This window comes from Lontra canadensis, unplaced genomic scaffold (genome assembly GCF_010015895.1).
Source record: "Lontra canadensis isolate GAN:19392208 unplaced genomic scaffold, GSC_riverotter_1.0 scaffold52, whole genome shotgun sequence".
NCBI classification, from domain to species: domain Eukaryota; kingdom Metazoa; phylum Chordata; class Mammalia; order Carnivora; family Mustelidae; genus Lontra; species Lontra canadensis.
Genome location: NW_022631046.1, coordinates 13095558 through 13110783, shown reverse-complemented (window position 1 = coordinate 13110783; position 15226 = coordinate 13095558). Strand labels below are relative to the sequence as shown.

General features: G+C 38.3%; 1 protein-coding gene across 17 annotated transcripts in view; it reads left to right on the top strand.

Moving 5' to 3' along the window:
* The window catches only part of ANKS1B (ankyrin repeat and sterile alpha motif domain containing 1B), a 1097747-nt gene that overhangs the window by 810911 nt on the left and 271610 nt on the right, over positions 1–15226 (top strand). For all 17 annotated transcript variants that reach the window (XM_032874307.1, XM_032874315.1, XM_032874314.1 and 14 more), the window contains one exon: positions 1300–1452. In XM_032874307.1, coding sequence (XP_032730198.1) covers positions 1300–1452 — 153 coding nt within the window. The remainder of the gene's footprint in view (positions 1–1299; positions 1453–15226) is intronic.

Genomic DNA, 15226 nt, shown 5'->3' with positions numbered 1-15226 from the left:
GGGCCAGTCATGCTGCCAGCACAGGACCTCTACGAGCATGACCTGAACCAGAGCTCCCCCAGGGTTCACAGAGGCTTTGTCAGGGCCCATCATCATCTGACTTCTCTTCTGCCTGGCCCTCCTTCTCAACCCTCCTTGCCTAGGTGTTGATCCCTAATGAACACCTTGAATCCATGATGAAGAAGTAAGAAGAACCTTCAAAATGAGAACAGTGCATAGTAACAAAGCCTACCATGTTTAGGATTAAAATCTGAATCCCTGACAGCCAGACTAATCTTTTCTCCATGCAAATCAGAATCATGTAGATTTCCATTGATATTTATCTCCTTGAATCTGAAGGAAGAGGAGAACTTATGTATTTTGCCCAGTTTTGCTCTCCCCATCCTGAATTGCAACATCAGGTTGATGAGGTGCCTGCTGTCCAGACCAACGGAAGCATTAGCTACACGGGGTGGCAGGCAGAGCAACACAAGTCTTCGAAGTGACTTACTTCAAAAGCCAAGAACCAGAAATTCAAATAAATTTCAAATAAAAGCTAAAAAGACTAGAATAATCATACAAAATTTTAAACCCAGAAGTTTCTCTTGCTTAAATTACTTTCACACTCCAATTTAAACTCAGAAACATTATGCTGCTGTCACACTTCTTTGTTCTCCTAAAGAAAAAAAAAAATCTGTATATAGCTGACAAAAAATAGGAACCTGTCTGCCAGCAAGTTCTCTATTCATGTCTAACATACTGTAGAGTCTATGCAGAACACATGGTCTTTAAACACCAAAAAGCCTCTTCTTTACTGGCTTAACACTGCAGTATGTTTCTCCAGCATGTTTGCACTACCTACATGTCTTGCATAAGCATGAATTCCTTTGGATGTTTGAGTCGTGCAGTATTTTCACATGCTTTGATGTTGCACATATGAGAATTATCATCTACATTTTAAGAGTGCAGTTCCTTGTGCCTTCAGTATTGAATTTAATACTGCTCAACTGCCATGATTTTAAATTTCATCCAACAGAATGTCAATAATGTCTCTAACAGAAGTTTGACATATTTCGTTTTCTCAAATATGGAGTTGGCGTAGCAGCTAAATTAGAAATTTCTGAGTGCATTTTTGAAAACTAATTCAGTGTGAAAATTATTAGTGACTTAGATTTGTGTGTCAAGTACTTTGGTTCTCCTTATTTTCTTATCCAAAAAGAACTGTTGCTTCAAATCAAATAAACTTCCAAGTGGCAAGATCCATTCTGTTTGTTGGAACTCAAAGTAATCCTCATCCTAATGTGATTTTCTTTATTTCAGATGAGACCCATTGGCCACGATGGCTATCATCCCACTTCTGTCGCTGAGTGGCTGGATTCCATTGAATTAGGTGACTACACCAAAGCCTTTCTGATTAATGGCTACACGTCGATGGACCTGTTGAAAAAAATCTGGGAGGTTGAACTTATTAACGTAAGTTGGTCTTTTAAAGATACCTTACCCATTCAACACTTGGTAAATGAAATTCCCATTGTAGGCAAGTTAATATTTTCTTTCTTTAATACTATTTGACATCTATCAGCAATTTACAGATATGCCTTCTGCTTTAAATATACATCTGTCTTGGTTCCAATCAAGCTCCATGCTTACTGTCTTTCAAAGTTTTGATGTGGGGAACAGGGAGGACTCTCAGGGTGTTTTGTGTTATCCAAGAAAACTTCCCAAACGTTTGGAGGCTTTCCATTGTAGAAAATTTAGTCTTCTCAGGATATGGTCATGATAACAAATAGGCTCCCATCCTGATCTTGTTCGTATTCACTGTTAAAGATTAGAGTTCTCAATTTTAGTTTCCTATCTCTATTATGTTTCCTTGTCTCTATTCCTTGGCCGCATATATAAACCCCAATCTCAAAGACACTGCTTTTGTTCTTATTAATAATAATAGCTGCTGTAATATCAAAATTTTACTATCCAGAGCTTGTATCTAATCTTAAGTTGTTTCTGTTTTATTTATATACTTGGCATAGATTTTCCATGAAAACTGGTCAACATATGTTACTGTGTATTCAAGCTCAGAGAGATCAACTAGATCTGTATAAATGGCCTTAATACTGATATTTATTTCATTTTGACTGTTCGTTGACATCCAATGGCATCAAGGAATGAAAGAATGAAGAAGTAACATATAATCATCATGCCTTCACCTTATCTTTGACATCCTGAACATTTCTTCTCAAAAATGAGTGAAAAATCCCTTAATCTTTTAGATAATTTATTAGATTTGAATTTTATATTCTAAAACTTTAAGAAACGCTCATAACCTGAAAGATAAGGCAAATAAATTTCTGCCTGTTCGAAAGAGATTCATTCTACTCTTTATGCCACTTTCTCTCCACAAGTCCAGTCACTGCCTATTGCATGCCATTAATTATTTTAAATTATTGTTATTAGTAGTAACTAATTATTCTCTGCTTTTAAAAGTCTGTCTTAAAAATAATATCTTTTCCAGAACATCTCATAAAAACTGTCCTTTGATCTAAAAATCATGGCAAATGGACAAATTCTTGGCTCCTTCTTCTAATTTGCCATCAGTTACTCTTTGCTTTCTGTCCTTACTCCCTCACAAGAGCTATCATTATTTCTGCAGAAACTCACTGTCTGACTGAAGGCCTCTGATTAATTTGTTCTTAGCTTGTGTGGCAACACAGTGGAACTCATGGAGTGTGTGTTGTATTCTGGTTGCATGCAGGAGATTTAAGTTCTCCACCAAGAATCCAGGACTCATCTGATGGCTATGGTTAGCCATATGTTAAAGAGGGACCTTCCATAGATCAAACAAACTTGTTTCCAGTTAGGTGACATTCTAGTCAATTATACAACTTGACAAATATCTCTGCATAACATCTTCCAGATAATCTTGTTCCCCACTGAAGAACAAATACTTAGCACATGAGTCACTCACTTAATGGGCATTAGCAGTAATCCCTCACTGAGAAGAAGGGATTCCAATAGAAGTCTACTATAAAATGTTTTCTTTGAAGCAAGGATCATTGAAGCAGGACTAGAAGTCTCTCAAAATCCAAATGCTGGGGCTAACATTTAAGGTGTGAGCTGGGACCCACACTTTTCCCAGCACTGGGGGGACCAGCAGCCTAGGGATCCCTGTTCAGTCACGGTGTCCCTTTGTGGATGATTGCAATGACTGTAGGTCAGTGAGACTCTGAGGCCCCAGGCTTACTGCCAGGGCTCAGGGACCGATCTACCACCACCCACAGGCCAACCAGCCTGGAGTTGGGACAGAAGAATAGCCTCTTTCGTGCATACAGACTCTTTAAATATTTTCCCTTTAGCTACAGGTGCTGTAATAAAATCTGTCTTCATTCCTGTGAGAAGCAGCTGTCACAAGCATTGTTATCAGAACTGGAAAAGACAGTCACTGTGTCTTAGATCTTGAGGCCAATTCTTCTGGCCTGGAGTACATCTGCATCTGATATCAACCCAGTATATTTTCCTTAAGCTGATAGTATTTAAAGTTTGTGACATCTTTATGGTCAAGTTCACACTCTTGAGGAGGCTTTGCGAGTCGTTTAATTTCATAGATATATTTATTATAAACAAAAATGGATCTGTACTTTTAGATTTGGAAATCAGAGAACAAAATTTTTATGCTCCCCAGAACTGCTACGAGGGTGATGCATTTGATGATTCTGGGTTCTTGGGTTTTAAAATGAAAGAAAGGCACAAATGTGTGCTTTCTGGCTTACAAAGCTTTAGACTAGTCTCAAATTCAAGGGTTTAATTTATCCCAACTAATGAGGGAAGATGTCCAAATATAAAATATTCTCATATATAATATATGGGCCCAGTAATTCTATATTAAGTATCCATAATTTGTTGTTTCCTAGCCTGAAGGGAATGTGCAGTCACTTTGATTTAAAGCAAAGCTTTTTAGAGAAATTCATATCCTAACTCTTTGTAATGAGTGGCTCATTTTAAGAAAGCCATTTGGCTTCAATAACTGTTGTTCTATGTAAAGAGAAAAGTGCAAGGTAAGGGGCTGTCTTTGGTACAGGGGGCTACTGGTGGAGGGGAAGAGAAAAGAGGGTGAGGAGTCTGGCTGCTGCTATAATTATAAATACATTTAGCATCATTAAATAATATTGATGAAACCTCCAATTTCACATGGTATTTTGCTTGATATTTGAAAATAGTGTGACAGTCTCAGTGAGTATAAGTTTATTCAAAGTATTTTCATAAAGAGATGAAAACTATACAAAATTCTGATTTGAAAAGTACAAATGCACCGGAAATTATAAAAAGACCCCAAAGTCCTTTTGTGTGTGTGTGTGTGTGTGTGTGTGTGTGTGTGTGTGTAGTGCATTATTGCCATAACCTAATGAAAATATGAAGATTTTGGTCATAAAACTACCCAAAGTATAGGGATGAGGGAGATTAATAGAAATCTCATTTCTTAATATCAGCATTCTCAGCCGTGGAAATCAAGCAGAAAGAAACTTTTAAGACATAGGTTTTACAGGCCCATATGTGTCTAGACTTAGAGAATTTAGATGCCAATAATTATTCCTTTTATTCCCTAATCTATGCTTCATACACAGAAGCTCTTTTATTAACAGCTTTGTTTTGTCTGTGTCTGCTACTATCATTAATAACATCATTAATACTACTCTTACTTTTGTATTGATATTTTAGTGTTATATGAATATATTGAGAGAGATTGTCAGGCAAGTTGTTCCCTGTGCAGATGCTAGCTGGATAAACCTCTCGCTTGAATTACAGTCCTCTCCAAGGCTTGTTGAGAGAACTAAACACTAGTTAACAGTGCATTAGTACATGAATTTTCTTTACTCAGAAAGTTACTCAGGCCTTGTACAAGGTATTACCAAGTTTACACAGCAGTTCCTACTGCTATTGATAACCTCATCAAAAAAGCATGACAATTAATAACTATTATTAATATTTAATTATTTATTTTACCACTGAGTACCTACCAAGAGGATTTTGGTTAGATGAGATAAATTTGAACACTGTCCAGTTTATTAATGTGTGAATCTTAGTATAGAGCAAGTCACAAATTTCTTCCTATTGGCTTTCACCAATGCTTATGATACACTACAATATGGATAATGATAAAATACCCACCAAGGTGCGCCTGGGTGGTGCAGTCAGTTAAGCATCTGACTTGGTTTCAGCTCAGGTTGTGGTCTCAGAGTCGTGAGATCGAGCTCTAGGTAGGGCTCCATGCTCAATGCGGAATCTGTTTAAGACTCTCTCTCCTTCTCCCTCTTGCCCCTCCCCACCCCGCCCCACCCCACTCTCTCTCTCTCTTTCTAAAATAAATAAATCTTAAAAAAGAAAAGTAGCCACCAAAAGAACAAAATTAAAATCAGCTTTAGTGCATCCTTAATTCTCTGTTCATAAGTACAAGAATAGCTTTAAAAATCTAACTACAGTGGTTAGTTGTGTTTTAAATACCTTCGGGTAGAAACAAAATAATTAAGGTAGCAATACTCATACGTGTCCCAAGAAAATCATTTGACTTATATTTGTAGCAGCAAATTGATTAGAAGATCATTTACTTCTTGTCTAATAGCTGCTGAAGCTATACTTACATTACCCGTTCATTTAGGACTGTCGGATTTTTCTGGCTTTTGGTTTTTCAGTTTTTGTTTTCATTTTGCTTTGTCTTGTTTTGTTTTTTTGCAGTGTTGTTGATTTAATTACTACCTTTCCAGGGAAATTTGTGATAATCTAATCACTTGGAGATGTACTAAGAATCTTTCAAACTTAACATTCTAATTTTGTGTTAAATCCTTGTGTGACTTTATTTGCTTTAAATGCTATAGAAATACAGTATCAGTATCAAGTTTAGACCCATTACTTGCTTTGATGGTTTTATTTCATGATCAGCATTATAAACTCTCACTCCTACCTACCATACCCTCCCTGCCTGTAACTGCAATTAAATTTACTCCCTAAAAGATTTTTTTTGCATCGTGCATGTAAGTACATGTGTACATGTCTGGGTACACATATCAGTTAAAGGCAAATAGTAACTCATACTCCCAACCAAGAAGAATAACCAACAAATTCACAAATTGCAGGGGATGTAAGGGGAGGGTAAATGTTATAATTCCATTTCCAAGCCAATTATTTTAAGTAAAAGGTTATGCCTTCACTATAGGACATTAATAAATGAGAAAAACATTCATATTTCCACATCAGGGAGGCTACATCGTTCAACACTTCAAATGTTAACAACTTTAATGAAAGCCAAAGGCTTTAACTAAATAACTGGATATGAGTATTCAAGTGTAAAACAAACTATAAATTCTCCGTGGATGTAAGAATTCCACTTCCATCCACATACAGTACACCCAGGTCCTCACAAGACTTGGGGACTGCTAGGCACAACCTCTGAGCTTCAGACTCACGCAGATCTGTATCAGCCAAAGCCCCCGGACTCCATCCCCCTCACTCACTGCATCTGAACTACAAGCTCTTGCAGCAATTCTCTGGAAGCTTCCCTCACGTGGCTAAGTTTGGGGAAAAGCACCCTTCTCCCTTCCTTACATGAGAGGAGCAGTCATCCCCAAACACATGCTCACTTTCCAGTGATTTTTTAGCCCTTTCCTATCTGGCCTGGGGAGTGGTGATGGGCTAACACTGGTACTCTTGGCTCGGCTGTCTTTCCCCACATTTTGCATAGCCGCGCCTATCAGGCTGCTCTCAACTTTAGAACCTTGACCTACACTGAAATCAGATATACTACCTAGAATACACTGAAACATGAGAACTTCACTGGAAACAATACAGCTTTTTTTTTGTATCCAAAGAAAATTTACATATTTGTGGTGCCTAAGGGTCAATATGATGGAATAGGCATTATTGAAGTGTTGATGCTAGAATTAGCACACACACACACACACTCACACTCATACCGAAACTAAACAAGGTATTTGGGCCTGAAGAGAACACTCAGCAAAAATGAATTTCATGAAGAATTAAAACCCTCTGATTATAGCCATTTATGAACCACCTCTGTACAAAAAGGAAAATCACGTTCTATCTAGAAATGTCTGCCTTTAAAAAGGTTATCTAAGTGGACAACTGCTGTTTGTTTCCTTCCCCACTCGAACCAGATGTCATTCACTCTTCCCCTGATTAAAAATCAAAGCATTCTTAATTTACTCTGAAGAAGCCTCCTATAATCTTCCATGCCTGAACATAGGACCCAAGCCAAGCTCAGCCTCCTAGCCTTCTCCCCCACCCTCATGGGCTGCACAGGAATCTTCATTAGAATCATTAATTCTTCATAATTGGAGGGTCCAGTGGAAAATGAAAATATGGGACCCTTTATTTAAAAATTATTAAAAGATTTTTTAAAAGTGCCAGCAGCGCATTAAGCTGAGCACAGATTCCTTCAAAGGGCAGCTCCTTGCATAACCTCATAGGTCACACAACCCACGAAGCCCTCCCTGCTCTTCATTCCTTTGTGTGGAACTGTATTTCCATTTGCCATCATTCTCCTGTACTAGCTCTTCCTTTAACATTTTTTATGGTGTGGGCCGCTGGTAAAAGGACTTTATTTTCCAAAGCTGTTTTTGCTGAGTATAGAATTCTAGTGTAACAGTACTTCAGAGATGTGGATCCACCATCCTCTCCTGCATTATTTCTGAGGCGACATCTGCTGTTATCCTTTCTTTTTTTGGTTTTGTTGTTGTTGCTCTTCCTCTGTATATAACTTGTCTTTTTTTTTTTTTCCTTTGACTGCACATAAGAGTGTTCTTTTTATTACTGGTTTTGAGCAATTTGATTATGATGAATCTTGATGACATTTTCCTCATATTTCTTGTGTGTAAATGATCTTTGAGCTTCTTAGATATGAGGTCTGTAACTTTCATTAACTTTGGAAAAGTTTTGGTCATTCTCTTTTTATTTTTTTGGTTTCCCTTTAAATTCTTATATTTCTCCTTTTTCCCTCAACTTTTCAAAATTTTTCTATGGACACACAAAAATCCATATAAATCGTCAGTGTATTTATTGCTTAATGAATTTTCACCAAAAAATTACACACCTGTAACTAGCGCCCAGAACAAGAAATGGAAAATCGCCAGCACCCAAAAGGCGCCCTCCAATCACTAGTGTCTTTAAGAGCAGAGTTCAGTGGGCTTGTTTTTGGACAGTTATTTCTCACATGGAGCTTCTTTCATCTGCATCACACTGCATGTAGTTTTAGGACGGTGCCTTCAATCTCATTGTTGTATGACATCCTGAATTTGTTTTTATGTCTTCATTAACAAATAATTCACAAATCATACAATTTGCTCATTTTAATATATTCCAGTTATGCAATCATCACCACCATCATTTTTATTGTAGTCAAAAACACATAAAATTTGCCACGTTAAGCCCTTTTAAGCGTAAGTACAGTGGTATTTACGCACATTGTTGTGCAGCAGATCTCTAGAGCTTTTCATTTTGCAAAACTGAACCTATGTCCATTGAATAATTCCCCTCTTTCCCCTCTCCCCACTCCTTGCAACCACCATTCTGTCTTCTAAGAGTTTGATTGCTGCTCTAGATGCCTCACATAAGTGGTATCATACAGTATTTGTCTTTTTATGACTAGCTTATTTCCCTTAGCCTAATGTCATCAAAGTCCATCCATGTTATAGTATATGACAGGATTTCCTTCTTTTTAAGGCTGGATAATATCCGTGGTATGTATATATCACATTCTCTTTATCCATTCATCTGTTGATAGACATTTAGGTTGCTTCCACCTTTTGGATTTTTTGATTATGGACAACGCCCCTGTAGACATCAGTGTGCAAATATCTCCTTGAGATCCTGTTTTCAGTTCTTCTGGATATATACTTAGAAGTTGGATTATGGGGTCAAATGGTAATCCTATTGTTAAATTTTTGTAGAACATCCACACAATTTTCGATAGTGGCTGATCCATGGATGTTTCCTAAAGTGTTATCTACTGCACCATATTCTCTCTCCTCCGCTTTGGAAACTCCAATCATGTATATTACGCTATTTGAAGTTGGGCCACAGCTCCTCAATGCTCTGTTCATTCAATATCTTTCTCTCTGTGATTCATTTGGATGGTCCCTATTGTATGACTTCACGTTCACTAATCTTTTCTTCTTGTACTATCTAATCTGCTATTATTAACACCCAGTGTATTTTTTTTTATCTTAGTGATTATAGTTCTAATCTTCAGAAGTTAGACATGAGTCTTTTTTATATTTTTCCATATCTCTATTTAACATGCTCAATCTTTCTTCTAACTTATTGAACATATGTAGTGCAGTTATAATAACTGTTTTAATGCCCTCGTCTTCTAATTCCAATATCTGTGTCAGTTTTGGATTGGTTTCAGCTGATTGATTTTTCTCCTCATTGTTCTTGGCATGCCTGGTAATTTTTATTGCATGCCAGACATTATTAATTTTACTTTGTGGGGTGCTGGATATTTTGTATTCCTGTAGCTATTCTTGAGCTTTGTTCTGGAACATAGAAAAGTTCCTTGGATATACTCTGACCCTTTCAGGTCTTGCTTTGAAGATTGTCTAGCAAGCCCAGAGCATCATTTAATCCATGGCTAATACTTCTACTACTGAGGCAAGATGCCTCTGAGTATTCTCTCAATGACTTGTGGGTTTCCAGATTTCCCAGTCTGAATAGTGCAAACTATTATCAACCCCATTTGAACTCTATATCCTATTCCCACTGATCTTTTCGGGTACTTTTGTTGTTGTTGTTGTTGTTGTTGTTGTTGTTTTTAATCTGGCCTCAAAAGGTTTCCTCATATGCATGTGCTGATCAGTATTCTATCCTCTCTACTATTCTGCCCAGAACACTGCAGCCCTTTCAGTCTCTTTAGACCCTCATCTCCATCCTCTCAATTCAAAGTGTCTTCCAGGTTCCCTGGAGTCCACTTCCTGCACCATGGCCTAGAAATTCTCTTAAGGGGGTCAGCTGGGACAACTGTAGGTCTCTGTCTGTTTCTCTTCTCTCAGGGATCAATGTCCTTCATTGCTTCATTCCAACCTCTTAAAAATCAATATTTCATATATTGTGTCAGGATTTTTAGTTGTTTCAGGTGAAAGCAAGGTGGGGATAAATCCAATCCCTGTTAATCCATCTTGGCTGGAAGCCCAAACCCATGCTACTTTTGGTAATCCCTACAGGCTAGAGCCCACAGCTAAACAATTGAATCGAAATCTTTCGTGATGGCATCTGGGCACCAGGAGTTTTTAAAAGCTCCCCAGGTGATTTTAATGTGCTGCCTGGGTTGAAAACTCCTTCTGTAATCAGTGGGGAGCCATTTAAAGGATTTTAATCAGGAGAATAACATGATCAGAAGAGTAGGTAGGGGCCAGAAGCCAACACACTCATGAAGCAATAGCTGACTGGGAGGCAAGGAGCTGACTCAGCCGATTCTGATGTGCAGCTCTCTGGAGCCACAAGTGCATTAGGCATGACAGCAGTAAAACCCGTGCGCCTCCGTAGAGCCTGGGAGTATCCCTCAATTGGAAGTACATAAATACAGAGTCCAGTTTTCATTGCTAGAGGCCTACATATCAAGAATGGGTAAATTATAGCCAGTGCTCAAAGGAGGTTGGGACAAATACAATACACTTCAGAAATGCTTTTCAATAGTGACGAAGACTTCTCAGTTTGATCCTTACAAGGCTAAGGCCTGGTTATGTAAAAAAAAAAAAATGTACTTACGGTTTATAAAGTAAAGGCAGGACACATGGTATGTGTCAGAGTTTCAAGTGCATCCTCTCTTCTTTCATCTGTACATTGAAATCAGGTCACTCAACTTGGAGTCCTGTATCTGCCACTCGGTATGGGACCTTCCGTCACTTACCACCTCTGGACCTCAGTCTCTCATTGGTAAATAGGAGATAACAGTATCCACCCCACCGGCTTCATAGGTTTTCTGTGAGACTCAAAATCACATGAGAGCTTTTTATTATCCAGCCCTTTTTTCATCCCTCCCTATTTTATTGTTCTTTTGCCTCTCTTTCTTTCTCTCTTCCCCAGCTCTGTCTCCCAGAGTTAGGCTCGGAGCTGGCCAGCTCCCCTGGAGCCTGCTCTCACAGCTTAGGTGCCATTTGCTTCTTACTCTGAGCGCTCACCTGCTGGGACCTAGAAAGCCCTGTTCCGTGCCAGTCTGGTCTCTAGGAATACACTGCTCAGCCTCTCTTGCCCCCTTCCCAACTCCAACCCCTCTCTGCTGTGCTGGCCTCTTAACCTCCCCCCACCAAGACCCCCAGCGGGTATCATCTTTCCCTACCAGCCCTGCCCAAACCCTCACTGCTTAGTGCTCCTCTAAATCTGCACTCCTGGGGTGGGCGAATGTCGGGTGGAATGACTCCCTCGGCTCCTGGAGCAACATTCAGGATAAAGCCGCTGAGGATCTTCCCCCACCTTTTTCTCCCTTACAACACTTAGGTACAGAATTGCCAGTTTCTTTTGTTTTTTTTTTTTCCCCCCAACCACATAGCATAGACTCTTGACTCAGCCACGCTACTCTTCTTTATTCTTGAAACAGAACACCTTAGGGCAGAGCAGGGGTGTAGCTCAGAGGTTAGGGATGTACTCATTCTCATCTTATTGTCTTTAATCTTACAACCTTAAAGCCTGTTGCAAAGTTTCAGCTTGTTGCTCCATAAGCGTGGGAACTTCTTTTTTTTTTTTTTTTAATAATTTTATTTTTTATAAACATATATATATATATATATTTTTTTTTCCCCCAGGGGTACAGGTCTGTGAATCTCCACGTTTACAAACTTCACAGCACTCACCATAGCACATACCCTACCCAATGTCCATAACCCCCCCCAACCCCCTCTGCCCAGCAACCCTCAGTTTGTTTTGTGAGATTAAGAGTCACTTATGGTTTGTCTCCCTCCCAATCCCAACTTGTTTCATTTACTCTTCTCCTACCACATTAACCCCCCATGTTGCATCTCCTCTCCCTCATATCAGGGAGATCATATGATAGTTGTCTTTCTCCGATTGACTTATTTCGCTAAGCATGATACCCTCTAGTTCCATCCATGTTGTCGCAAATGGCAAGATTTCATTTCTTTTGATGGCTGCATAGTATTCCATTGTATATATATACCACATCTTCTTTATCCATTCGTCTGTTGATGGACATCTAGGTTCTTTCCATAGTTTGGCTATTGTAGACATTGCTGCTATAAACATTCAGGTGCACGTGCCCCTTCGGATCACTACGTTTGTATCTTTAGGGTAAATACCCAGCAGTGCAATTGCTGGGTCATAGGGTAGTTCTATTTTCAACATTTTGAGGAACCTCCATGCTGTTTTCCAGAGTGGTTGCACCAGCTTGCATTCCCACCAACAGTGTAGGAGGGTTCAGCGTGGGAACTTCTGACTGCTTTTTGAACTAGTTGATATTTTCTCTACATTGAAATTGCTTCTTTTAAATATATAGTGTTATTATTATAATGAAGTCACTTAACTTTTTATTCTGCATTTTGCTCAGGTTTCTAACAGCTTTGAAGACTTTTGTGTCTTTAAGAAATCTATGGAGATATTTAGGGCAGAGCCTGTTGCTAAGGAGATTCGTGTATGCTTCAGTTAAATAGATAAATACAGTAAATTGGCTCTGTGCTTCTAGGAGTTTTGAGAGGGGAAAAAGTCTAATGGATTATTCCTATAGTGCAGAAAATAAAACGGACAAAATCCTCCATAAAATGCAAATAAACTTTTCATGCTATCCCGATGGAGAAATGCTTTGGGTCTTCCTTGGGAGATCTGAGCTCATACTGAAAAGATAAATCTCTGTCTTAGAGGAAATAGAAGCCAAAGAGGTATTTTTGTTAAAAGAAAATTATTAGGAATTTGGAAATTTGACATATGAGCTATGATGGAGGAGATGACAATAAATAAAGACTCAGAGTAAATCATAAAGATTAACATTTTTACTGAAGTAAGTATGCAAGATTAGTGCTAGAATCAGCCCACCATGAAAATAATTCAAAAAGCTGGAAAGGAGAGATATTAGGTAGGTGATTTTTGTAGCTTGGGATTTATATCTGCTTTAAAGATGTTTAAGATTGATTTAGAGTTTAAGTCTAGCTATTTTGCTAAAGAGACATGTTAAGTTAGAATATCTGTGGTCTCAAATTATTTTTGAACTCAAGCAAAAAGCTATTACCTTGAACCTCCGGAAAGCATGTAAAACTGTACAAACCTTATGCCTGGCACCCTGCCGCCACCTGGTGGCAGCATACCTGAAGTACATCTGCAGAAACATTGCAAATTCAGTGCTAGTTTTATATCAATCCCTGTTTATAATACTAATATAATAAAACACGAAACGGGAGAATTTTTATTTTATAAACATAAAACTCTAAATTCAAACACTGTAAGCCTAAAACTGTATGACAAAATAGGAAAAACCCTCTGCTGTGCATTTCATCAATTAGATTAATTTGGGATAACAGTGCCCTTTTAAATGTGTTTGTGTACATGTGTTTAACATATAAATATATATATTCTCTAGGAGAGTCTTACTTTGATATAAACTGCTTTTGGGGGATAATTAGATGTTCTAAAACTTAAATAGGATCATTATCTTCTTAAAATTTTGATTTCATGGTAGTTGTGGGAAAAAACACAGTAAATATTTTATAGACTTTACCCTCAAAAGAACTTCCAGACTAATGGGGAAGATGGCCATTTATACTAGATGTAAGAAAGAAAGTACTATTAAGAACTAAATATAAAGTGGTCTCTATATCCCAAATTGGAACACAGGGTCTTCTTCTGAAGAGAGTGGAGGTGGGCAGGAGAAAAGGTGAGATGGGGGGACCAAGAGAGTAAACAGCAAGCATCAATAGTAAAAGTATAGAGGCTCTAAAACCAGTCTTCCAGGGTTTAACTGCCCATTTTATTTCTGATCATTTAACTACCTTATGCAAGTCACTTAACCTTCTCTAATTTTACCTCTAAAATATCCTTGCCTCTAAAATTTGTATAATAATATTATCTATCTTCTAGATAATCTTGTCTTCAGGATTAACTGAAATAACCTAGTAGAGCATTTTGTACAATGCTTTGCAAATAGGAAACCCTCCATCTTTGTTTCATGGCAGCCAAATGGAGGGACAGCTTCCAAATTCCCCAGATTTATGGGACACATTATCAGTTTTCCATTGCCACAGCAATGCTATGCAACAATCTGTCTGAAAATGCAGGGGCTTAAAGCAATAAGCATTTGTTTAGCTCACAAGTCTGTGGGTCAGTAATTTAGGCTGGACTTGGCTCAGAATTTCCTTTGATCTCACATCTGGCAGTGGGCTCTGGTCTGCTGATCTGGGTGGTGGCAGCTGAGACAAGTGGGGCAGCCTGGCTCTACTCCAGGTGCTCCATCCTCTAACATGCTCTCCCAGGCATGACCTAGGGCAAAGACAGAAAGAAACAAAAATATGCAAGCCCATTTTCAAGCCTCTGCTTGCATCCTATCTGCTCATGGTTGGCCAAAGGAGCCATGATAAGCTCAGAATTAAGTTGAGAGGGGAGGCTAGAGTTCATCTCTTTACAAGATGAGCTGAAATGCATAGTAAATGGCTTGGATGCAGGTCAGGATGAAAAATTGGGACTATTAGTGCAATCAGTCCACCACAAAAGAGAAGTTTTGATTAGAGAAGAGAGAATTTTATAAGTATGGATGCTCTTATCATTGTTTCTGAACCTTCAATCAAAATACATGAAATCAAAACCATCTTGGAAAATCTCCAATGATTAGTGTTGTTAAAGTGTGGGGGCCCACAGGGGGAAAAATAGATAGAGTACTATATTAATGGACATGGGGCTCAAATGTATGGAAATTTTGAGGACAGGACCCCCCCCCCATATTTAACAAGTAGAGGATAGTAACATGGATGATAAACACACTGTATAATAATGGATTTGCTAGATCTATAAAAAGATGAAAAATTGGTGAATTAATTGGCCATGAAACTAAATTATTTTAGAAAATTAAATCCTAAAGTATTTGTCTAATGGAAAATCATCCTCATGCCTTGCTCAAGTATTTGTTGCATACCAACTCTTTGCTCAGAGTTAGTATGCAACCGATATTTTGGAGGAGGAAGAAAATTATACATTTAAGTTTTAAAAGTGCCTCCATAAGGTATAAAGAACTGTCAAATTCAATAATAAAAGG